This window comes from Protopterus annectens, chromosome 10.part0 (genome assembly GCF_019279795.1).
Source record: "Protopterus annectens isolate FY-2018-M chromosome 10.part0, PAN1.0, whole genome shotgun sequence".
NCBI lineage: Eukaryota > Metazoa > Chordata > Ceratodontiformes > Protopteridae > Protopterus > Protopterus annectens.
The window spans coordinates 81,195,780-81,222,639 of NC_056744.1; the positions used below are offsets into that span (position 1 = coordinate 81,195,780).

Here is a 26,860-nt window from a genome sequence, read left to right on the forward strand (position 1 = left end):
GTTTTGGGCTTTGGAGAGGGCTGTTTTAACCTGAGTGTCTGTGATTTCAGGGGCACTACATTTTTCTGGTATAGTTATGGGCCCTTTTGGGGGTGAAGTTTGCATTGAACCTGTCTGCCAGGATGTTGGCTATATCGGTCAGTTCAGTGTATTTTGTGCCATTCTGCACGAACTCTGAGCAGCTCTAAGAATTGCTACTTAGATTCTTGACATAGCTAAAGAATGCCTTGTGGTTATCTTTGGAGTCCATGGCAATTTTTCTTTCGAAGCTAGCCTTGGATGATTTTATGAGGAAACATAGTTGCTTGCGGATACTGATCAGGGATGTCTTCCCTTCTTGGGATTTTACTCTTTTCTGTACTAGTTTCCTCCTTCTATTGTACAGCTTGTTTATGGCAGGGGTCCACCAGACTGGTTTCCTTTTCTTGGAGGAGTGAGTCTTGGTTTTGTTTGAGATAGCACAATCCATACATTCTTGTAGGTGCCCGTAGAGTGCATTAGTAAAGGATTTTGCAGCTTGGACAGCGTTATCCTTTAGCATGGGGGCTTTGAAACTTCCCAACTCGGTCTTAAGTAACGTGAAGTTTGCTTGTGAAAACTTTTTCATAGTGGTTTCTTTGACCGGAGGTGGTGGCGGAATGTGGATATCCAGAATGATTAGTTTATGGTAAGATCTAACCAGCGAGGGATTGACCTCCAGTGTGGAACACCAGTCGCCCATGTTGGTGATGACCAGGTCCAATATGTGGTCACCTCTGGTGGGGGTGTTGACCAGTTGATCCAGGGTGCTTGAATTTATAAATTCTATGAAATGTTGGGCAAGGGAGTTTGTACTTGAGTAGTTCTCCCAGTTAATGTTTGGGTAATTGAAATCACCCAATATCAGGGTGTTTGGTAGGACCTTTGTGTTTCCCAGTGTTTCCAGGAATGCGGAGTGGGGGTCCTGGGACATCGTGGGTGATCTGTAGCAAGCTATAATTTGAATAGCAGTTTTGTCCATTATTAGTTGCACGTGGATGATCTCTGAAGCATCATGCTGTGCCACTAACCTGGAGGTGTGGGTATCCTTGATGAATATGGATACTCCCCCCACCTTTTGTACTTCTGTCCAGGTTTTGTGGCTGAAATGTATGGTACGAGTTTGTAGCCTGGTAGTGCTGGGGTGCTCTCTGGAGCCTTAAACCAGGTTTCTGTTACTGCACATATATTGATTTTCTCCATACTTAGGAGTGCCTCAAGTGTGTGCATTTTGAGGTTTAGACTTCCGGCATTGAGTAGCATTACCCTCAGCTTTTTGTTACTTGTCCTATTTACGGCAGTGGGTTTGTCTTTTGAGCCTTGCCTAAAAAAGGCACTATGGGGGTGGCAAGAGCCTTGGCCAGTATTCGAAAGCCTAAGGGTGAAAGGTGCAAGCAGTCTCTAGCAAAGCAGCGTGGCTTGTCGAGCATGTCATCCCAGGCTGACAAACACTGGATCCCCTTTGAATGACACCAGAAGCTTAGCCAATTGTTGAAACTGATAATTTTTTTCTCTATACCGTGGTATCATTCTTGGTGAGGGCAGGATGCTATTCAGGGTCAAGGTCATACCAGCCTGGGCTACGTGATCAGAGAGCTCCTCCATGTCTCTTTTCATGTAGTCCAGGGAGGTACGGCTCAGGTCATTCACACCAACATGCACAATGACAGAGTCATATTTGTACTTGTTCTAGAGTGCCCCGACAGCTTGTGTTATGTGGCGGATCCTGGCACCCGACAGGCAGCTAACAGTAACCTTCTTGTTCAGCCTAGTGAGTGGGACGTCAGTGTGCCTGACTACAGAGTCATCTATTACTAGTGTGTTGGGTATGTTATTTTGCCTTAGGGGCTGTGACTGCGTGGCACACTGGTTTTGTGAAGTATGTGTTTCATGGTTTGGGTTGGGGGGGGGGTGGAGGTTGCTTGATGTCTGCTTTGGAGGTCTCTGTTGCTTCTGCAGATTTTTATTTAGAGCCTCCCGAGTATGTCTTAGTGTATATTTGTGTGTTTTTTGCCGGTGCTGGTTTCATAGGTCTATGCGAGACTGGTGGTGTGATGCAAGTAATTCCCTTCTCCTCTTGACTGCCTGGTCCAGTCTTGGGTTGAGAGAGCTTAGCCTCCAGTTTGGCTGTATAATTGCATCTCTCGCATGTATTAGTGTTTGGTGGAAGGAGTAGAGGGTTGTCTGTGTACATGAGGCAATTGTAACATTGCCTCAAAATGCCCATATTCACCAGTTGGACAGGAGAGTACACCTGAAACTGTCCTTTGGACATGCCTGGATAGGTACAGTGAACTGTTTTACTGACTGGCTGGTAAGGTCGAATAGAAAGCCTTGTCCTTCTCTACAGTATAGGGGGGTCTAGTGCTAAGGTTTATTAGTGCTTGCTATGAGTTTTGAGCAAGTGCCGGTATGAAAAGTGAATGGTTTGAGTGCTTAAGTTGAAAGTTTGTCTAGTTCCATGGGAAAAATTGAAGAGTAGACTTTGTGGAGCAGGGAATAGTTATACCCTAGCTAACCGGCGCTGCCCGGCTCACAAAACCTTGCAAATGCAGGTTTTATAGCAGGGAAATGAAAGCTAGAAATTATCCCAAAATGGCCAATAAACTACTAATTTCTGGGCTGAAACCACTCCTCCAGGGAAATATAGGCTGCTCAAAGCTCCCTCTCTCACAGTGAACAGAGAAACTGCCTTCTATCCAAGTAAGGTATGGGCAAACACAGAAACTTGTAACACAGCCCTGAATTCAGCACTAACCTGAAAACTGAACTATACTAGCTTAGAAAGACAGAAAAAAAGTATATATATTTTTTGTTTTTTTCAGAAAATCATGGACCTAATTAACAAGGATATAGGGAATCTCCAAACTCTAGATCTCACGCAATTTGTTTTATGAAAGGTAGATCATACCTGCTCAACCTGGTTGACTTCTTTGAGTCAGTCATCAGAGCTGTGGATGAGGGTAAGGCAGTTCATACAGCCTACCTTGATCTGGCCAAGGCCTTTGATATTATTCCTCACGCAGGAATTATTGATAAACTTACCAAACTAGGCATCAACCCCTATATCATTAGGTGGGTTGCAAACTGGCTCGCAGATAGAACCCACAATGTGAAAGTAATGGACTCAAAGTCAGACTGCCAACCAGTCACAAGTGGAGTCCCATAGCGATCGGTCCTGGCTCCCCTCCTGTTTGGCATCTACTTATCAGAAGTCCAGGGCAACATGGAGGGACTCTGGCTGACCAAGTTCGCAGATGACTGCAAGTTGGGAGCCATTAACAACTCCCCAAGTGATGTATACATCCTATAGAAAGGCCTCACTGAGACCAATGAATGGTGTCAAAACCATGGCCTTAAGCTTAATGCCAAAAATGCGTCGTTATCCCCTTCGGGAAAAACTCAGTTCCCACTAATTACATCAATGGCAGCCCACTGAACACTGAAGGCATTACAAGAGATTTGGGGGAAGCAGGTTGACAGCAACCTCTCCTTCGACCACAACATTGCCACTGTGGTTAGAAAGTCCTTCTATGTGGCACATCTCATTACCAAGGAAGAAAGAGGTAATCATCTCTCTCTACTCTTCCCTCATTAGACCAGTCAGAGTATAATGTCCCATTTGACATGTACCTCACTAGACACCTGCAACAGCTGGAGAGGCCACAGATGTACCTCACGAAGAGGATCCTAGGCCTTAAACACATGTCCTACACGGAGACTCAAAAATCTCTAGCTATTCTCTGTCTCATACTGTCTACTAAGAGGCAATCTCTGAATTGCAAAGCCATGTCTGACCCAGCTCTGTTAGAAATGCTACATCTAAAGAAATCTCAATCCCTCCACACCACACGCTCCTGAGACCTCAACCTCATTACCACAATTAACAGAACATGCTAGAGGGACAGGTTCATAAAGAATGCCCATGCTCTGGAATAGACTTCCCATACATGTCAAGCAGAGCACTTCATTGGCCCTCTTCAACAGAGATCTTGATGAGTGCATGGAAAATAGAAAGTTCACCCCAGGCATCACTCCAGTGGCTCTATTTGATAGAGGCACTGGGAACAAACGTCCTGCGGTACGATGCCAGGGCACTTCTATATGCTAGGCTTGTAAAGGCTCCAGGGCCGTTGCCTAGTACACACCTATGAACCTATAAGGATCATTTTCCTAAAGTCTCTGCACTAACAGGAAAAGTTTGAAATCCCATTCCTTTACTCAAGTTTCTTATAGGCTTTTGTATGCCAATTTATGCCTTACATTTTGTGCCATAAGGGACCCTATCTGTCATGATCTCTTGCACCTTCACAAGTCAAACACCTCAACTCCTACCAGACCTAGGGATTTAAATAAAATGCATTGGATAATGTTATTACCAAACTCCTACCCTATCTTTGGAATAAACTTCTGAAAGTTAAACAAACTGACAACCTAGCATCCCTTCAAATTAAACCCTATTGACTGGAAGGTTACCCATAAATTCCTTTCCCAAGAAGGGCAAAGCCGGTTAATCCTGGGAGTACAGCACTACGATGAAAACTGGTAAGGTGCAAGTGGGTTTGTGACTCGATTGCCTTGCATTTCCTGTGATCCCACGAACCATAACTGCACATGATTATAGGCCAATCACCTTAACATTTATAATAGGAGAATGTTCTGAAAGGGTTTTGCTAACTTGTATGACAATACACAGCCTTGAATAAAAAGGCATCATATCCAACATGGCTTCATTTAAGGCAGATTATTGCATTAAAAAAAAATCTTAAATATTCTTATACAAACATTGTTGAAGCATATGGCAGTAATTTCTTTGTGGATGTTGTTTCCCTTGACCTGGCAAAGGCATTTGATACAGTTCCATATGATATTAATAACTTCTTTAAACACCTGGAACTTGAAGCCATGTAAAGCAAGATGGATTTCTATTTTGTTATGCACAAGAGAATCTTGAACAAACATAAGGGGAATTAAATCAAAACCATTTGTTGTTTGAAGGATGTCCCACAGGAATCAGTAATGGAACTTTTTTTGTTCCGTTTTTGCATGTACAATCCAAAAAACAAAGCTTGCAAAAGCTTTAACAGTAAACTGCCTGGAAATCAGCCAAACAGAGAGATAACGATGAAGGGTCTGTGCTGAAACCAGTTTATCCGTAACACTTTGGACCAAAAATAAAATCAATTGCACTGTATGCAAGTGCTATGGTGTGTACTTTTTAGTGTTGGATGGTGTTCATGTTTATGTCTATAGCGCAAAGTACTTCTGCATGTTTTATAACTAATTTGTCAATACCACCAAAGCAGCAGGTGGAGCGTCTAATCCAGAGATCAGTGGGCATTGTAGTCTGTCTTAGACCAGCCAGTAAAACAGGCAAGTAATAACCAATGAATTTCAAAAATAGAAAATTGTAAGGCAATGCATTTAGGAACAGGGAGTACTGGATGCCCCTATGGACTGACTCATATTTCTGAATACCATCGAGTTAAAAAATCTTGGTACACCGGTACCAGACAGTCTGGATTTTACTTAATATGAACATAACTAAAAGGTATTTTGTATTAAAATTAATCTTGTGTACCATTTCTTCTGGGCATCAAACTGTAATAATTCTACTCTATAAGAGTTTAATCAGGCCAACAACAAAGTATAGGGCATAATTTACTATTTATGATTCTTCTAACATAAAGCAGTTAGAAAGAATTCAAATTTTTTTCCACAAGAAAATAATTGACAAGAAAGGAGATACACTATGAACACAGGCTAATGAAATTTACACAATTAAGTATTACTTGTGCATCTAATTTGGGCGTATAAAAGCACAAAAGATGCTGCTCTATAAAGTGACAGGAATGCAATGCTCAAAAGACAAGGAAAATGCATTCAGGTTAAAAGTGGAGATATTTCTTTCAATATATAAATCGGAAGATTATGGAATAATCTACCACTTAAAATAAAAAAAACTTCTAATACTTAACACAGTTTCAAACTATCTGTAGATGGCTGGTTCAGACAAATTCTATTTGAACTCGTCTTGATGGAAATGGGCTTGTCATAACCCTTTAAGTACTAAGCCCTACCTGAAACATTGAAACAGTGAATCCTTGAAACAGTAGTTTGGGAAATGTGAATCTGGCCATGACACACACAGTCCAAGGTTGTGGTACTTTTGGAATATTCTGCCACTCTACACTGATGCACAGCAATTTTGGAGTAAGTAACAGCAAGACGGTGGGGGTGCAGCACCCACATACAAGAGCTGGTGGGGGATTTGCCACCTCTCAAAAATACTTAAAATGTTTAACAGCAAGTTTTGGAATTCAATTTGAATAATAGTTTACTTTTCAAAGAGTTAAGACTTGCATAGATTTGCCACATAATAATGATAGGGAGACAGTTTAATTTTAATATCATAAAAGTTCAGAAATACTGCAGTGATGATGGCCTCTCCAATGGTCTGCATGACCCTCCACCCAAATCTTCACTGGAGAAAAAGGGCATCCCCCAACAACATAATGTGAGTTAAGGTGGATGGCAAAAAATACAAGTGGCCAATGGAGGGAGGTGCTTGGTCAGGCAGATCAAGTGAAAAAAATGGAAATTAATGCACGAACTTCAGCACAAACTCAATGATAACCTGCCATCAATTTAAGCCTATAACTGCATACAAAAACACTCTGTAGTGTACTTAAAGCTCCATCATGCTGTCAACAAAAGGAAAGCACAATAAACTTTTAAAGTTAAGCATTAAATGTTTTTATACACCCACCAAACTCTAAAATTAACTATCTTTTCCTCTTCAAAAGAGACTACTACTGGAAATGCAAGAAGGATCTCTCTCTTCAACATGCTCTGCGAACCAGACAGCCCTAGTCTTGGCCATCCTTATCTCTCTGTTCTACAGTGGGTAACAGTGCTGCCAGTCAGAGGACATTGTCTACTCCAGTGTAAACTTTAACTCAAAGGGTCACCCCTCTTAAAGGGCTAACCTTTAAGTATCACTGTAAGGACTTAATAAGGGCTTAAATATCATCAGTTACTTTACCATAGTTTTAGAAAATGAGAGGAGGTGGAAACTACACTGGACACCTCCCACAGCACATCCTGAACTCACTTTTGCCTAAAATTAAAAAAAGTTCTACATTTCAATCCATTAAAAATGTCCTCAGAACAATTTTAAGTTTATGATGTTACAAAATCTGTAATTCTAATGTCTAAAGCCAAACATCTAAAGTCCTCATAACAAAGGCACTAAATTTTGATAGCAAAAAAGAAAATGATGAAGTGCAGTCAACTGTAACACTATATAAATTACATTTTTATCAAACAGAAACAGCTCAGTTGCTTTATTTTTGATTTCTGATACACAAAATGTTGCTGCCTTCTCCATGATTTTAAGAAATATTGACATAAAACATCCAGTACCAACCACTTTTCTTTCTCATCTGCTCTTCTTTCATCTTCCGTGTGTTCCACATGAGCTCTCGCAGTCTGTACGGAATCTCCTGATCATCCTTATTCTTGGGGGCTGCATTGCTTTTCTTTTTTCTAGCAAATTTTTGGAAAAAATCCGAGTTACTTCTACATTCAAAAATGCAGTGTAATGCAGTCAACAAATTAATGGTTTCCTGCCATTTTACACCCACCTTAAAAACTTAATTGATGACATAAAATCCAGTACAAAACCAGTTAAAAGACTAGACTGTAGTTCCGGCGCATAATATGCTTACGACAAAAACTATATTCAGAAAATCTTGTAATCTGCAGCAAGGGGTGGATAAGGCTAAGTGAAGGGAGAAGTAGCCAAGATGACCTACATAATTTGCACAGTGCTCATACCAAGCAGTCAATGCTAGCTGTTTAGTCTGACCCTTCCCCAGCCCAGACTTCACTGTGAAGCAAAGGTGAGCTATACGCAGAGTATTCTGGCACATCAATCATATCTGGTAAACTGTGTGTGCAAAGAATACAACAGCTGTGACACTGTAGCTACACTGTGAAACAACGGCAAACGGCAAGACATCACTTTTCTTCTCTGAATAGCCTGAATTTTTTTTACCTGCCTCATCCATACTCTGACCCATCTATAAAGTCATATCCCAGTCAGATATCACTGCAATGTCAGGAAGCTATGGATGGCACACTGATGTACTCAAACCTACACTACCATTCAAGAATGCCAAACAGCATCAATTAATGATGAAGGCTCTATCTGGAGCTCTCTTTCTGAATCAATCTTGCGATTATGCATTTGGAGGTCAGCTCAGCAAAAGAATTGCAAAATAACTGCTGAATTTTCTGAATAGCACCCTTATTCTATCATCTTGAAAACAGCAGCATTTAAATGGTGTGACAAATAGTGCTGGCGTTTCTGTTCACAATTACTAAGGATGTCTCAACCACAATACTTGCAGATGAGTGAGTTGTGAACAAAATGACATGCCACTCAGAAAGCATACAAAAACGAACAATGGAATGAACAGTACAATACATGGTTCCATTTCAAACTGGGTACTGAATGCTACTAGCATTCATAGGTTCATAGGTAGGTACTAGGCTATCAGCCCTGGGGGCCTATACAAGCCCAACCAAAAAGGTACCCTGGCTTTTGCTACCCAAGAAAATTAATTTCCTGTGCCACTGTCGAGCAGAGCCACAGAGGTGATCCCCGGGGTGAATTTCCTATTTCCCATCCAATCATCAAGATTTTTCTTGGAGTGCTAATGAGGAGCTTTGTTTGATAGATAGATAGATAGATAGATAGATAGTTTATTCCAGAGTATGGGAAGTCTCTGGGACAGGAATCTATCCCTCCGGCAAGTTCTGTTTATTGTGGTGACAAGGTTTAGGTCCCTAGAGCGTGTAGCTCGGAGGGATTGGGATTTCTTTAAGTGGAGCATGTCCAACAGCTCTGAGTTTGACATAGCTTTGTATGTTAGGCAGAGATCACCTCTGAGTAGGCGATACGAGACGGATTAAAGCTGGAGTTGTTTGAGATGGTCTGCGTAGGACATCTGTTTGAGGCCGGTAATCCTCTTTGTAAGGAATTTCTGTGGCCTTTCCAGTTGTTCTAGATGTCTTGTGAAGTACACACCAAAAGGGGCATTGTACTCTATAATGGGTCTAATGAGTGATAAGTAGAGGGGGAAAATGACCTCTTTTTTTCTGGATGAGAAACCTTTTGTGATGAGGTGTGCCACATAGAAGGATTTCCTGACTACTGTGGCAATGTGATTATCAAAAGGAGAGACTACTGTCCACCTGTGTCCCAAGGTCTCATCACACTTTCAGTGTTAAGTATACTACCGCCTATGCTGTAGTTCATGGGTACAGAGTTTTTACCAAAGGGGTTAACAATGCACTTTTTCCCATTGAGCTAGAGGCCATGGCTTTGACACCAGGCATTTGTCTCAGTGAGGCCCTTTTGTAGGATGTCCACATCGTTAGGAGTTTCAATTATGGCTCCTAGTTTGCAGTCATCTGCGAACTACGTTAGCCAAAGACCTTCTGTGTTAGCCTGCACTTCAGAGAAGTAGATACCAAACAGGAGAAGACCCAGGACTGAACCCTGTAGTACTCCTCTTGTCACTGGTCTGAAGTCAGATTTGGAGTCTGCTACTTTCACAGTGTGGGTTCTGTCAGTGAGCCAGTTGGCAACCCATCTTGTGACATAGGGATTTATACCTAGTTTAGTGAGTTAATCTATAATTCCAGAGCGGGGGTTGGTGTCGAAAGCCTTGGCAAGACCTAGATAGGCTGTGTGAACCACCTTACTCTTGTGTATGGCTTTGGTGACTGCTTCAAAGAAGTCCATCAGGTTTAGGAGACATGATCTCCCTTTTACAAACCCGAACTGGGTGAGGTCCAGAGTTTGGAGATTGCCAATGTCTGTTTATAAGTTCCATGATGATACATTCCATGGCCTTGCAGACCAGGCTCGTCAGACTAATGGGGCAGTAGTTCCCAGGGTCTATGGTGGCTCCCCCCCCCCTTGTGGAGTGGGATAACCATCGCTGTGCGCCATTGAGCAGGCACAAAGCCTGAGGTGAGGCTATGACTGAACATGGAACTTAGGTGGGGTGCCAGTTCATTCTGTAGTTCATGTAGAACGCAGCCTGGGATGTTGTCTGGTCCCATGGATGCTGTGTTCTTGGCGTTGGAGAGTGTGGTTTTTACCTGTGCAGCCGTGATTACAGCAACTTTGCATTTTTCTGGTATAGAGATGGGCTCTTTAATGGGTGAGAGGGGGCTAAAGTTAGCACTGAACCTATCTGCCAGGATGTTGGCAATATCAGTTGTCTGTATATTTAGTGCCATTGTGCTGTAACTCTTGAGTGTTGCCATTGAGATTCTTGACATAGCTATAGAATGCTTTGTGGTTGTCCTTAGAATCAATCAGTGGCGATTTTGTTTTCGTAACTAGCTTTGCAGGATTTTATCAGGGATCGCAGCTTCTTACTGAGGCGGACCAGGGAGCTCCTTCACTCATGGGATTTTACTCTCTTCTGCAACACTTTCTTCCTTCTGTTGTACAGTTTGCTTATGGCAGGGGACCACCAGATTGGCTTCCTTTTTTTGGAGGACAGCGTCTTGGTTCTGTTTGGGATAGCATGATCCATGCACTCATGTAAGTGCTTATAAAGTGCAATTGTGTAGGATTCAGTAGTCGTAACTGTACTGTCCATCTGCATGGGTGTCATGAAGTTCACCACTTCTGTCTTAAGAAGCATGAAGATGGCTTTGGAGACATTTTTTACCATGATTTCCTTAATAGGGGTGGGGGCAGGATGTGGATATCTAGGGTAATTAGCTTATGGTCAGATCGGACCAATGAGGCATTGACTTCAGGTGTGGAACACCGGTCACTCATGTTGGTAATGACTAGATCTAGGATATTGTTGCCCCTGGTGGGGGTGTGGATAATTTGATCCAGGGCATTGGAGTTTATGAATTCTAGAAAGCGTTGAGAGAAGGAGTTGGTACACGAGTAGTTTTCCCAGTTAATGGTGGGGTAGTTGACATCGCCCATTATTAGGGTGTTTGTTTGAACCCTAATATTTTCCAGTGCATCAAGAAAAGAGGAGTGGGAATCCTGGGGCATGGTGAGTGATCTGTAGCAAGCTACAATTTGGATTGCAGTTTTGTCCAGAGTTAGTTGCACTTGGATAACCTCGGCTGCATTATGCTGAGCAACTAGACTAGAGGTGTAGATATCCTTAATGAATCTGGGCACACCTCCGCCTCTGGTGTTCCGGTCCAGGTTACATGGTCGAAAAGTGTGGTATGAGTTATAGCCTGGTAGTGCAGGGGTGCTCTCTGGAGCCTTGAACCAGGTCTCAGTCACTGCACAGATATCGATGCTCTCCATTTTAAGGAGTGCCTCGAGTGAGTGCATTTTGAGATTTAGACTTCTAGCATCAAGTAGCATCACCCTCAGTTTTTGCTTGCCTGTTCCTGTTACGGTGGTGAATTTGTCATTTGAACCTTGCCGAAAAAAGGCACTATAGGTGCGGCAAGAACCTTAGCCAGTATCCGGAATCCTAGGGGTGACAGGTGCAGGCCATCTCTGGCAAAGCATCATGGTCTGTCGACCATGCCACCCTAGGCAGACAGATACTGGATCCCTTTAGAATGGCACCAGAAGCTTAGCCAATTGTTGAAGTCAATCATTTTGTCCTTGTACTGCGGCATCATTCTGGGTGATGGCAGAATGCTACTCAAGGCTAGGGTCATACCTGCCTGGGCTACAAGATCGGAAAGCTCTTCCATGTCTCTTTTCATGTAGTCCAGGGAGGTACGTCTCAGGTCGTTCACACCAACATGGACAATGACAGTCATATTTGTATTTGTTGTGGAGTGACCTGAGTGCGTGGGTTATGTGGCGGATCCTGGCACCAGACAGGCAGCCGACAGTAACCTTCTCCTTGTTTAGCCTGGTGAGTGGGACATCAGTGTGCCTGACTATAGAGTCACCTATAACCAGTGTGTTGGGTACGTTGTTTTGCCTTATTGGCTGTAGTTGAGTGGCACACAGTCTGCGGGCTGTCATTTGGGTTGTATTGGGGGGGGTGGAGGCTGCTTGCATTTCTGCTTTGGAGGTCTCTGTTGCTTGAGCAGATTATTATTGAGAGCCTCTGTGAATGTTTGTGTGTTTGTGTGTGTGGATTTTGGTGGTGCAGATTTAGTGAGACTATGTGAGGAGTGTGGTGTAAGTGTTTACCTTCTCCTCTTGAATGTCAAGTTCAGTCTTGATTGGAGAGAGCTGTACCTCCAGTTTGGCTAGATAAGTGCATCTCACAGGTTGTAGTGTTGGGTGGTAGGAGGAGAGGGCTGTCTGTGTACATGAGGCAATTTCTACATTGCCCCAAGATGCCCAAATTCATCAGATAGACAGGAAAGAACACTGGGAGCTGACCCTTGGACATGCCTGAATTTAGGGAAAGACAGAAGCAGGGAGACTGGGATATCAGGGGAAAGACATGCATTCCAAGCATGCTGCAAAGAAGACTGCAAGAACTGCTCATAACACTTGGAAAGATGCATACTAAAAGTAAGAGCATAGAAAGCACACAATGCGCCTGACATTTCAAACATTCTCTTAAGTGACAGAGCAAACATCCCCACGGTACATGCATGCATTTTTACCGATTTACTTGGTAGAGCCCAAAACACACACACAAAGAAACGAGGGTGCTTCAAAACTTATAACTGAAGGCTACATGTATTATGAATGGACAATGATACTGCTGATACGTCCAGAGGCATGTGACAAGTAGCAGAAGGTAGATGCTTATATTAACCACAGGTGATGTACTAGAACTGAAGGGGAACACAGCCTAGCACTTCACCCCTGATACAGCACAAAAGCATGTGAATGAATCTGTCAGCACACAGGAACAGGTGTTACCAGCACAGACACACCCAACATCCTGTTCCAGTGCTGACCCTGTAGTATAAAAGCAGCAGAGGTGATATAACAAATATCTGCAAAAGATCGTATATGACACTGTAGGCACATGAATGCATCTATGAAAAGACCATCATTCCCTTCCCTGGCAGCTCTCAGGTTGGATGGTATCCAACGGAAGATTGGCACCTTTATTCTGAAGCACATTAGCCAGGAGTTCAAATCCATCAGCATGCTACTACTGATGATGACACTGGACAATCTGTGTGACCTGGAGACTTCCATTTATTGGCTAATGAATGGGACATTTTCCACAAACATCATGTTGCCAGCAGGTGTATACCATCCATGGTCTACTGGCTACCAAGAAGAAATCTCAGTAAGTGCTAATGGTGTATGCAGTAATGTCATAGATGAAGTCAAATACAATGTACTGCACCTAGAAATGCAGAGGCTATGTGAGGAATATGGACTCACGCTGTGCCTGGAATTCATAATGCCGTATTATAAGAAAATGGCCATGAGTTCTGTGCAATTCCCTCATAACAAGGTGCGTGGCTGCATCTTCTATTTCTGTCAAACAATCCAGAGGCACTTAACAGATTTTCAGACCATGGCAGAAACATGTAGTTTTCCTGAGTCCAAAAGGAGATGAAGGAATTTGAAACACTAGCCTTCCTGGCCTGGCCTCAAATCATACACACAGTGATACACAAGTTGCTAGTCAAGTCCAGCTTTGAGTGGTTTGCTGATTATTACACTGCTGGCAAGCCCTGTCAATATGAACCCCAGTCTCCCAACAGGAAAATATTGGCCCCTCTAGATTATCCCCTACCAAGTGGCCAATTCATGAAGTGATATTGTTGTATATGACACCAACTACGAACAGTTCAAGAACCACAAATGCTTCAAAAGGTTATTCAAAGTATTGCATTGTTGGATTGCTGCAGCTATTAGAGGTGGTCAGGAAAGCGCAGGATTAAGATAATGTACAGAGAGAGGCCATTATCTGGGTACAGCCAGCCATCAACTCAGAAAAAAAATACAGTCTAAATCTACAATGAGACACCGTCTCGCTCTTTCCTTTTTATGCACCAAGTGGTACATCGGCAATGAGCACCATTCAGGGCTCACGGTTTGTAGCAGTTATGGGTTTTATGGGCTCAGATTGCTAGCCCAAGTCCCAAAATGAGACCCTTTACACAGCTGCAAAAAGGTCTCAACCACATCACCATGGAGTACTTACCACTGCACACCATCTATCCTTGTAGCATGCCTGCCTGCTTCACCAACTGCATGTGGTACACACCATACTACATTACATTTTGCAACTCGGACATGTTGGGGGTCTTGGGCTTTTCTTTGGTCACATGATGCTCTTTGTATACTCAGCAAAATTGTGAGGACACATGCTCAAACTAATTAGCAATCCAGTGCTGTCGCTGATACTGTACCTGATGTATACATTTGTTTATTCATCAATCCCATGCTCACCAGCTCTTGCTATGCTGTGGTCTCTGCAGTACCTGGGATCTTCTGAAACATGGTTGCTCCATTTCCATCCTGATAGGATATGCTCTCTGTATGGCCAGACAGGTGGTCACTGTATGATCCCTTCTGACCAAATACGTCTTCTGGATGGTTTAGTAGGTTCTCTTTTCATTATCCTTTTCCACCCGATACACATTCTGGGTGGTTGGGTGGTGCTCTTTGTCCCTACAGTCCTCCATCTTCCTCATTACTGCAGCTGACAGCAGCAGCAGTCTCCCTTAGCTCACAATTCACACTACTACTCCTGTACCCTGAAACATACAGTGCTCACCCTATACTTGCAATGTTGCCAAATTTCAAACTCCCATGTAACAGATGTTTTTTCCCTTTAAAGCTATATTTGTAGCTCTGTTTCACACACTGATTTTCATGTCATATACTGCCCTACCTTGGCATGCAAAGCTCTTGCAGCATCCGCCTCTCCAGGGCAGTACTCACAGAAGCAGAAGGAAGGTTTCCAGCAGAAACGGAACAGGAGTCGATGGAAGAGATACTGAAGAAAATTGTGAGGTCAGCCACATCAGCAACAATGAGAGGAACACATCAATGGACTTGGGGACTAATATATGTATGGATAAGTTAAAAGTGGTGAATTTATCTGATTTAATTTTGGTCTCCAATGCTTTATTCATCCTTGATAAGGGTAGTAAGTATGTTCCTACACATTGCCCAAGTTTAGCCGATATGATTTCTGAAATAAACAGATTCTGCAATAAGTTAAACTTAAAAATATTTTTTGAGAGCAAACAAAGGCAGGGAGTCAGAGGTGAAAGTAATGCATTTGATGTTAATGCAAACACATCAGAAGGGGAGCTAGATGTAAATGATTCTTTTGATAGTACTGACAGCCTTTTGCTAAACTTATCTATATACGAGTATGATGAATCAGATTTATATGATGAAACCATGGAAGTGGGGGTTAAGATGGAGGTAATTCCCAGTTTTTTTTACTGGGTACGGCAAAATGGCAATGCCATCTGTACCTTACAACAGCACTTTTATGCCATCCAAGATGTCTAATAAATGTCTCAATGTTTGAGAATGTGTTAAGCAAACACATAGAAAAAAAATATGATGTATGCAAAAGGAAATTCAAGTCTTTTAATTTAACCAAAGTTCAATGGGAAACTCAACAACTAAGGGGTTGCAGAAAGGAATAAGTGTTCACACAAGTCGAATAGGGCGGCAATTCATGAGTGAGGCTCAATATAAAGACATGACATATGCATTATTGAATGAAAATGCTGTACATAGGAAGCTATTAGGGAACCCAGTTCCAGAATATAATGAGAAACTATTGGAGATTCTGGAAAGAGCAGAAAGACTGAGTTTCTTAAATGCTTCTGACGTCAATAAGCTTCACATTAAACATCCTAGGGATGCCATGTTTAAAACTATTCCCAAGATGCACAAAAACATTCAAAAGCCACCAGGGAGACCAATAGTCTCAGGGAAAGAAGCTTTCCTTGAAAATATAGGATATTTTTGGATTTTCATCTAAAGAATAATTGAAATAAGGTGAATTCTTACATTAAAAATGGAAAGATGTTTGCTGAGTTGTTGGAGGGTGAGGAGTGGTCCAAAGAGTTGTTCTGGGCCACATTTGACGTGAAGTCCCTATATACGAGCATAAAACATGAATGGGGCTTAAGAGCCATCAGCAACATGTTAGGGGAGGGTCCGAGAACAGATTTCTTGATCCATCTCCTAAAGTTTTCATTAACGCTCAACTGTTTCACGTTTGATGGAAACTATTATCTGCAGTTGGAAGGGACTGCAATGGGGGCTGCATATGCTCCTGTATATGTAGTATTATTCATAGATTATTTTGAGAGCACAAAATTGTATAACATGATGTTTTATAAGAACAAGGTGGTATTTTTTAAAAGATACATTGACTATCTCATATTCATTTGTAGTGGAAACATGGAAGAGTTTGAAAACTTTATTAACATGTTGTAGGCCAATCAATTTGGCTTAGAATTCATGTAGAAGACCAGTAGAGTGGTTATACAATATTTGGACTTGGAGTTCTTCGTGGATGACAATCTCATGGTGGCCTATAGACCTTACACTAATGACACGGCTGTGAACAATTCTTTGACAGCAGATAGTATGCATCCCCCCATCTATTGGCATCTTTGCCATATGGTGAGTTTTTAAGGATAGCCAACAATACTTCAGATAAAAACGAGCTGTTGAGTGAGTTCAACAGGGAATAGGTTATATACAAGAGGCTATCAAAAAGATGTCTTAATGGCTGCAGAAAGCAAGGCCAGCAGAAAGTTAGGCCTGCCGCTGAGCACCAGGGAGGGGGTGGAAGGTCCAAGATGGCAACATGTTAACTCGAGCATGGAGGTCAATGGGCAGAATTCCCTCAGTCACCAAATGTTCTCCTTTTTCGGAAAAGTTAAAGGATTTAGTATGTAGGTATTGGCCTATAGTCCTGAATGATGAAAAATATGGGGATATTTTTCCAGAAATAATCGTTTTTTTTTCCTACGGGAGATCAAGTAATCTAAAAGAGCTTTTATCATATGGTAAACTGTATAAAGCACAAAGTATTAAGGGAAGTTTTCCATGTAGGAATTGTATAGTTTGTGAGAAAAATCAGAAATCTAGATGGGGTCAATATTAATGGGAAAGTTTATAAAGCCAGTGAAGCATACACCTGTGAATCCAGGGGGAATTGTTTATATCTTAAGTTGTGGATGCTTGCAGATAAAATTTTACATCGGACAGACCAAAAGAGCTGTCAAGAAAAGAATCATGGAACATCTGGGGTGATATAAGAAGGAATAGGATGGAGAATCCGGTAGCAACACATTTTATTCAGGTACATGGTGGTTCAGTAGAAACTTTCTTTTTCAGTGTGTTGGCTAAACCCAAATCCCGTAATAGGGAGGCAGGTAATAGCAAGTTATTAATATTGGAGTCAAAATATATAATAAATTTCAGGATATATCCCACAGGTTTAAACATGGAATTAGATACAAAATGTTCACAATAAGTAAACTGACATTGTTCATTGTATGGTTGAAAATGTTCACATTTTATTAATGGGAATGGAATGATGTTGTTTCATTTTTATGTCAGAGATTAGTTGGGATCCATCTTTGAAATTTTGTATAAAATTTGTCATGAACAGACAAATACGGGCAATGTGTGATGGGCATTTTAAATTATTGATTGGTAACTGAGGGATAGTTAATTGAATGTATTAAGTAAGTTGTATATAAAGAAAGCTGCTTGATGTAATAAAATTCTCTGAAGGCATAAGCAGAGTTACCAGATGCATCAGTAAAATCTTTTATCCTGATGATGCGTGTGTTTTATGGTTTTTCCTAGAGTTGTACGTGTGTGTACAGTATTCACAGAAGCACAGCTCGTACAGCTTTTGACTCATTTAGTGCAAAGCTTTATATCTGCAGAGCTCCTAGAGTTTCCTACTCTGTAGTGCTGCGCTCATAGCACTAGGCCACTTACAGATCATCTTCACTGCAGAGCTCCTACCGTTTCTGACTTTAGTGCACAGCTTATACCAACATAGCTCTTACAGCTTCCTCCTCTCTACTGCAGTCCTTGCAGGAAAATAATTCATACAGCTTATGACTCTCCGTAGCAGAGCTCATAACAACAGAACTTTTACAGAATCATCCTTTTCATTACAGAGCTCTTACAGCTTCATCAATTTAATGCAGATCTCACCGATGGCAAGCTCTTAACAGCATCCGCCTCTTTACTGTAGTGATCATAATAGCAGTTAAATGACATTCAATGCTACTTGTATCAATCACCTTGTACTCTCTGTAGCTGCATTTATGAACAAGGTTTTAATTCCTGGCAAACATCTTTAACTTCGGTACTGTATATGTTATACAGTGACTATGTAGCTTTTCTGACTGAACTACAATGAAAAATGGGCCACAACACAACTGGATAGCACTAATCAAAAACAAGCAAAATGGAGGCAAATCCTTCCCTAACAAGGTCTCCCTGTGATGGAAGAAATGTCAGTTAGTGCCTAAATCACCAAACTGTTCTTGAAGTTACTGATTAATCAATTTACACCTCCAAAAATGAAGAGGAACGAAACCCGCATCTCTAAAGTACAAACCTGGACTTGCTGTACATCTTAATGACTCAGTCCAATAACAAGATCTCTTCATGGGTACAGGATAAGAAAAAATCTACATGTACTTGTTTAATTAAAAACTCGCACTCTAGCCAAGTATCCCCTAGAATGTCAAGAGCCCACTAAATTATCGCCTTCATACTGCTATTTATTATTGCTAACAAACTACAAAAATTAGAAGCTGTAAAATGCATGGTTTTACAAAAAAAAAAAGTTTTACAAAGAAATTAAATTTGATTTTGCTACACAGTCACTAAAAATGCTATACAAAGTATGCACCTTTGTTATGTTTTTAAAAGTAATTCAAGCAACAGCTGTTTACAGGAGTACACTGCACAGCTTTCTTTTGAAGGTTCTTTTTACTTTTAGTGTGACTTTCCAGTTTGATTATACTGCAGTTATCAAAGAGAGTAGCTTAATTAAGTGTATGATGTAGGTAACAGCATTATACAACACTGACAAATTGCTATCTGCCACCTTACTGCTCAGCATTTATAATAAGAAAGAAACTACACCAAACCTCCCCTCCAAGGCAATGCAATTTTTTTTACATCTAACAGTGGGCCATATTCAAGCCTCTGCCACCTTACTGCTGACCATTTATCAGCAGATAGAAACTACATGAAACCTGCCTTTCAGCAAATGCAACTCTTACGTCTCATACAGTGGGCCATGTTCAGGCTTTCAAGTTATCAATTTGCTTGCAGACCAGCTCCTGCAAAGGCATGATTTAGGTTCACTTATCAAGCTATGTAAAAGACAAATGTAAGACCCAAAGATTATAGCTCTTCTTGCAGGGTTGTGAGGGCTGCAGGACTGCTGATTTACTCCTCTATGAAGGCTAAGGCTTATTCCTGTACAAGATACATTAACCTGATGAGGTCTATGATGCACGAGTGCATGCACAGCTGACCTCATAACATATTCAGAGTCAAAGACTCACAAACTGCAATGGTCTTTGTCTCTTAGTCCCACGTTAGTGCAACTCAAAAAAAGAAAAAAAGAAAAGGTAGTAAAGAGGTAATTCTCCTTGGGACAGAGTACACAATCACTACTAAAGACTAAGACTTCAAAGTGTAAAACCACAACTGGAGAATAATTAACTCACTGGAGAGGTGCAGGTACACTACAAAACCTGAAATTCAAGAAATGCCAAACTAAAATAAAACAACTTGCCGATTTTCAAGAAACAAACTTGCTTAACAATTTGTCAGCCTGGGGTTGCCTTTCAGAAGGGGCATTAAAAAGAGGCCCCACCTACCCTCGTTGGGTAAAAGATCCCACTGCACCTACTGAAAAGGGTAGGGTTTTTTTTACTGATATATACACATTACATATTATTTACATCCATTTACAAATCACCATACATTATAACTTAAATTTAAGCGTCTCCCCACTCTTATCCACAACCAAAACATTATTTTCTCCAGAATCTTTGTCAAAAGTCCATTTTCCGCTGTATTTAGTTTTTATCTACTCTCTCGTTCCATGTAGTCCATGAAACATAAAATACTCTGTCCATTTTCTTCACTTCTTCCTGTTTTGTGCACCATAATAATATCTAAATTCTATTATGTCCATGTTTATTTGCTCAAGTTTTAACAAACTTTCGCCTTATTATGCTTACATATTTCTTTCCACAAATTATTAACTCTTTCACATTTCAAACACACATGCTCAGTAGTCTCAAACTCTCCACATTTATTACATATTCTATCTTGCATTTTTTTGTATGGCATATTTGCCTTAATTGGCAATTTTCTAATAGCCAATCTCCATAAAAAAATATTACATTCTTTAATCTTTTCATAGTTATATCTCATCATTGTGGCTTCCTTTATCTATTTCTAAATATTTCCATGGATCAATGCAATAAAATTAATTTTGTCATATTTAAGTACAATTTTTATTTTTCTCACATATATTCTTTATTTTCCATAACACAATTTTGTTTTGGTACTCTCATTTTTTTTATGCACAATGCCTTTACTTTTTTAACTTCCATTCCTTCCCACAATTCTTTGTATAAAGTATCACTTCTATCAAGTTTTATTTCCCTTCAAAATTCCTTTTAATACCTTATACAAAATTAAAGATGATGCATGTATTATTGGGTGTATTAAACCCAAGCCTTCTTGCTCTTCTTTCATATACAGAATCCCTCTCTTGACTAAATTCAGTCTAGAGCCCCATATACAACAAAATATAATCATTGGTTCCTTTTCATACAGATATTAGCAACATAAGGAATTTTTCCTATTACCAAGGTGTTCAACAAGTGTGTTTTTTCTATATGAAAATCTGATTTCCAAAAAAAAAAAAAAAAGTTATATCCTTTACTTCGAGTACATTATCCCATTACTGTTTGTGTTCATTCCTTCCAAATATTATTCCCAATCTATATATTTTTCATTGAACTTAATACCGCTCATCATACATTCAAACCCAAATCCTTAACTTTTCTCTTCACTTATACTTAACTAATTTTTTTAATTTATACTTAATTTTCCAGCCATTTACATTTAGTTTCATATAGCTCCTTTCATAATAAGATTTTATTACTTGTAATATTTTTGCTTACATTATATGCCTCCAAAATTCCCCACAATGATTTATATTGAATATTATCATAGGGTTTAGTTACATCTCCTATCATAACCTTCCTTTCTACATTTTTATTTATATCACCAATTATTTCTCTTATTATCCATAATAACTCTTGACTTCACTTTCCTTCCGAACACATTTTGGTCATATATTTTATCCAATTTTTGCAACCTTTTTGCTATTATACTTAAAAATATATAATCCTTATTATTCAGTGTTACAGGTCTCCAATTTTATCTCCTCTTGATTTCCTTTAAATATAATTTTTTATAAATCCTGTACACACCTCTCTCTCTCTAAATTCCAGTTTATAACCTTTCATGCCTAACTTCTATAAAAATAATTTTTTGCCTCCCATTCACTTCTTTATACATACCATATGCAATCCCATCCAGTCCTCCTGCAGAATTCATGCTAATATCCTTTAGAATTTCATTCAATTCCATCATAGTTATTTTTGGTTCTAAATACTCATTACCTTCATTATTTAATTTTTCACCTTTATACATTTGTTCTATGTTTTCTTCTCTTTTAAAAAAATATTCCAATACATATTATTTAGGTCACATACTTCTTCTTGTTTTATGTGCTTACCTTTCTTGCTTTTAAATTCTTATTTTTCTATTATTTTACTGAAATATGGTACTACCTCTTTCCTTGTAAACAATATTTTTATTTGTATAACAAGATGTTAATTTTAATTTCATTCATTTTATATATTTCTCTTTTTCATAAAAGGATTATTTTTCTCTAATAAGTCTCTGAATGTATCTTGACTTAATATCTTATATCTCCCTTTTTCTTTTCTTCCTTATACATTCTAAAAACTTTTTTTATATTTCTCTTTAAAATTTAGCCACCAAACAGCCCAATTCTCACAAAACTCTCATATTCACACGTTTCCATAATTACACAGTATTTTTTTCTAAATCCAATTCCTTTTCATCAATTCTCTCTATTCCTTTCCTTGTTCTTATATATTCTTTGTTTTCCTGTATTTTAACCCACATACAGTAGATATAACAAGTGTACACACCCCTGTTAAAATGTGATATATAAAAAAATGAGACAGCAATATAGTTTCAAAAATATTCCCACCGTTAATGTAACCTAGAACATGCACAATTCAATAGAAAAACAAACAAGTCTGTTAGGAGAAAAATATAAAAAATAAAAACATACAATAAGTTGGGTCCATAAGTATACACATTTTTAAACTAATACTTTGTTGAAGCACCTTTTGATTTAATTACAGCATTCAGTTTTCTTGGGTAGGAGTCTATCTGCATGGCATTTCTTGATTTGGCAGTATTTGCCCACTCTTACTTGCAAAAGCGCTCCAAATCTGTCAGATTGCGAGGGCATCTCTTGTGCACAGCCCTCTTTAGGTCACTCCAGATTTTCGTCTGGGCTCTGGCTAGGCCATTCCAAAACAATTTTCATCTGGTGAAGCCATTCTTTTTTTTTGTTTGGATGTATGCTTGGGGTCCTTGTCGTGTTGAAAGATGAAATTCCTCTTCATCTTCAACTTTCTAGCAGACGCCTGAAGGTTTTGGGCCAAAAGTGGCTGGTATTTGGAACAGTTCCTAATTCCCTCCACCTTGACTAAACCCACAGTTGCAGATGAAGAAAAGCAACCCCAAAGCATGATACTGCCACCACCATGCTTCACCGTGGGGGTGGTGTTCTTTTGGTGATGCGAAGAGCTGCTTTTGCGCCACACATTCCTTTTGAAATTGTGGCCAAACAGTTCAACCCTGGTCTCATCAGACCATAACACATTTTCCCACATGCTTTTGAAAGACTTGATTTATTGTTTTGCAAATTTTAGTTGGGCCTGGATGTTTTTGTGTGTAAGAAAAGGCTTCCATCTTTCAAGCCTACCCCATAGTCCAGACAAATGGAGAATATGGGGCACTGTCACATGTAGTACACAACCAGTACTTGCCAGAAATTCCTGCAACTCCTTCAGTGCTGCTGTAGGTCTCTCGGCAGCCTATCTGACCACTTTTTTCATCAATTTTGGAAGTATGTCCAATTCTTTGCATCACTGTTGTCCCATATTATCTCCACTTTTTGATGACCGTCTTCGCTGCGTTCCATGGTATATCCAATGCTCTGGAAATATTTTTGTACCCTTCTCCCAACTGTTCAACAGTAAGATCCCTTTGATGCTTTGTAAGCTCCCTGTGGACCATGGCTTTTGCTGTAACAGGCAACTGAGTAAATGTCAGGAAAATCCTACTAGGACAGCTGAACTTTACTTGGGGTTAATAAGAGTCACTTTAATTGATGGCAAGTGTGTACCCAAGAAGACAAAATGTTGTAATTAAATTAAAAAGGGGCTTCAACAAAGTTTTAAGGGTGCGTGCACATTTATGCAACCAGCTTATTGTACATTTTTTTATAATTTTCCCTCCTAACAAATTGGTTTGTTAATTGAAGGTTTTTCAATTGAAATGTACAGGTTATTGGTGGCATTAAAGGTGGGAAAAGTTTTGAAATTATTTATTGTGGTTCCTTTTTTTAGATCACAAAAACCTGGCATTTTAACAGGGGTGTGTACACTTTTTATTTCCACTGTAGCCACATGATCTGAACATCCAGCATATTTAAATTCTTTTTTTTTTTTTACTTTTAAACTATCAGATATTAAAAATTAATCAATCTCTGTCCTAATTTCATTCCTTTTGTAGGTGCAGTGGTTATTCTTCCATACACTTAACTTTCAACTTCTAATAACTTCTTTAACCATTTTAACATCACAACTGTTCTTAATTTTTTCTTAAATTATAATTAAAATCATCTACCACTATAAAGTCCATATTTACACAAACCTATTTAAAAACAATTTCTAAACATCATTTCTCTCTCGTTTCATACACATATAAAGCTATAATTCTATATCTCAAGTCTATTGCCATAATTTGTCCTAGTTCCACTATGGTTACATCTAATACTTTAATGCTTTCTTAAAATAGCATACATACGCCAGAGGATGTTTCTTTCTCAATGTTCCAAACTACTGCACCATTCCAATTTTTTTTTTCAGTTTGTGTTCTTTCTTCCTCTGATAATAATCAGATATTTTCTAAAACAATGTGGTGATAATCTGATATTTTCTAAAACAATGTGTATCTACTGCAGCACACCATTGTAATATACCTATTCTCCTCTTAAGATTGTTCATACTGTTCCCACATTTAAAGCTAATATTTTCAGCATTTAAGAACTGTTAGTATAATAAAATGTTTATCCCTTCCCTTTATTTTCTCTAAGCATTATATTTATGAATTTTATTTTCCTTTAACTCTTTTCCTTATCAAATTCTTTTTTTTTATTTCTTACTGTGTCAGTCAGAGCATGCCGCGGTGGTACAGCAGTTGCGTTGTTGCCTCACAGCAAAAGGTTCTCCCGTTCGATTCTCAGCTAGTGTGCAGAGTCTACATGTCCTCCCCACAGTCGCGTGGCCTCCGAAAAACATGCATGAATGGGCATGCCTTCGCTGAAGGTTGGGCGTCGGGCTGGCAACTCGACACCATAAAAATCTACTGCCAATCATTAGCAGACCGGAGTTGCGCTGTGGCAACCCCTTACCGGGAAAAGCCGAAAAGACAAACGACAACAAATGTGTGCCAGTCACCTTCTTCCTCACTTGTCTCCTCCATTCCTTTTCCCTTGTTAATTTCTTTAACTTCATGTATAACCTCTTTATTAGTCGCATCTTTTTGCACATTTTCTTGAAACACACATTCTTCCCTCACTTTCTCCTCTATAACTTCATTTTCTTGCATATTCATTTCACATTCTAGCCACGAATGACCGGTACTGCCACATTTTATGCACTTTAAATCATATTTGTTTACTTTATGCCCCATTTTACCACATAAATAACATCTTTTTTTCATATTCATTGATCAAATGATCATTTTTCCACAATAATACCAAGTCTTTGGTTGACACCTGTATTTCACAAAACCCTTATTACCATGAACATTAAATACTAGGTATGTCCATAACATTATCATTTTCCATTTTCAGTATTACTTCACATTCCCATCCCCTAGTCCTTAGTCCTCTTTCATCATATATTCTGTAATGTCCATTACTTATTTACATATAGTTACATTTTTTTTTCAGTTCTTTTTTACCACGAATAAATATTTTTCTTTTGCTGACATGCACCCAAAAAAAATTTCCAGGGCCTGCCCAGTCTCAAATATCAAGTCACAAAAAGTATCTTTATTAATTAAAATAAATGTTGTTACCTATTTGGCTTTTGACACCCAGAGGTGCTATGACAGAGTCACAAACATTGTATCTGTCGAAACGTTTTTTTTACTGCTCACATGTACTGTATACTTCTTTTTTCTTTTATTTTTTCTTTGTTCCTTCTCCAACAGTTTGTACATAAGATTTGTGTCTCTGGAATTTTTCGTGGCAGAGTCGCTTCTCCACTTTCTTCTATTTTTTTCCAAGATGTCACTCCTTGAAATTGCTGTTCCACTTTCTGGCTCACTTTGGTTTACCATTTCTTCCCAATAATCATCCCGCAACCCCCCCCCCCCCACACACACACACACAATTGGAGGGGTGCAATTATGCATTTTTCAGAGGTAACTGTCTCTCCTTCAATCTCCTCTGAAAGTTTTCCTCTGAATCCATCTCAGTTTCAGCTACAATCTCCTTTTCCTCCAACGTGACTTTTTTCTGTACCCACATCATCAGAAAAAACCTCTGGTAGCAATTCTACCATTTTGACTACATTTTCAGCAACTTTCATTCCAGTTTCAGCACAACTTGAATCAGCCATGTTTCCTCCCTGTTCCTCCAGTCCAACTCTGTGCCTGGAACAGGAACTCCATTGGGTCACACACAAATGCTTCCCCCTACTACCAAGAATTGGGGGATTTCCCCAATGCCTTGGCCAAAATTTCACACAGAATTACAAATACCACCTTTGATCCCCACTGAAAAAGAGGCTATTAGCATCATAAGACTAATCTAGTCAAAAAGGATAAATACAATCTGTGATATGTTTGATTTGAACTTGTTTACCACACTAGAACTGTGATCTCAATAGACCAATTTAAGTATCAGCAAGGAAACACAAGTATTAAAATAAAAGTATTCGGATGTTGTAATGAAGTAAAGATGGTTAAAGTTGAATAAATTTAAACAGGAAATGTAATACAATCCTAAACAGAATACTGCATCACTACATATTTAGATATGCACATAATAAAAATGAGTTTTTGAACAGGGAATAAAGGAAAACGGAACTAAGGAAGATGGGTGGTACTGGTCAGAGGCTGAACATTAGTGCAGGTAATAAAACAGCTGGCAATAATTAGCCTACTGACAGTTGAACATCAAATGTAAGCATATGGTGCAAACATATGTGAAAGATGATGAGGTTACATGTCCTGAGTGATGAAATCATCAAGAAGTTCCACAATAGGCATTCAACATTATGTGAATACAGAGAGCCGGATATAAAATTTGCTGTCTACCAGTATTGCACCTTCCTACAAGTAGGTATACCACCACTACCCATCAAATCATTCCTCTATCATAGGCATATCTGAACGTCTGTGAGTTTTTTTTTTTTAAATGCATCAGATCCAAAAGGGTTTCCTCAA

General features: G+C 39.5%; 1 protein-coding gene across 2 annotated transcripts in view; it reads right to left on the reverse strand.

Moving 5' to 3' along the window:
• The window catches only part of CCDC137 (coiled-coil domain containing 137), a 227,398-nt gene that overhangs the window by 177,898 nt on the left and 22,640 nt on the right, over window positions 1-26,860 (reverse strand). For both annotated transcript variants that reach the window (XM_044085041.1, XM_044085042.1), the window contains exon 2: window positions 7,448-7,566. In XM_044085041.1, coding sequence (XP_043940976.1) covers window positions 7,448-7,566 — 119 coding nt within the window. The remainder of the gene's footprint in view (window positions 1-7,447; window positions 7,567-26,860) is intronic.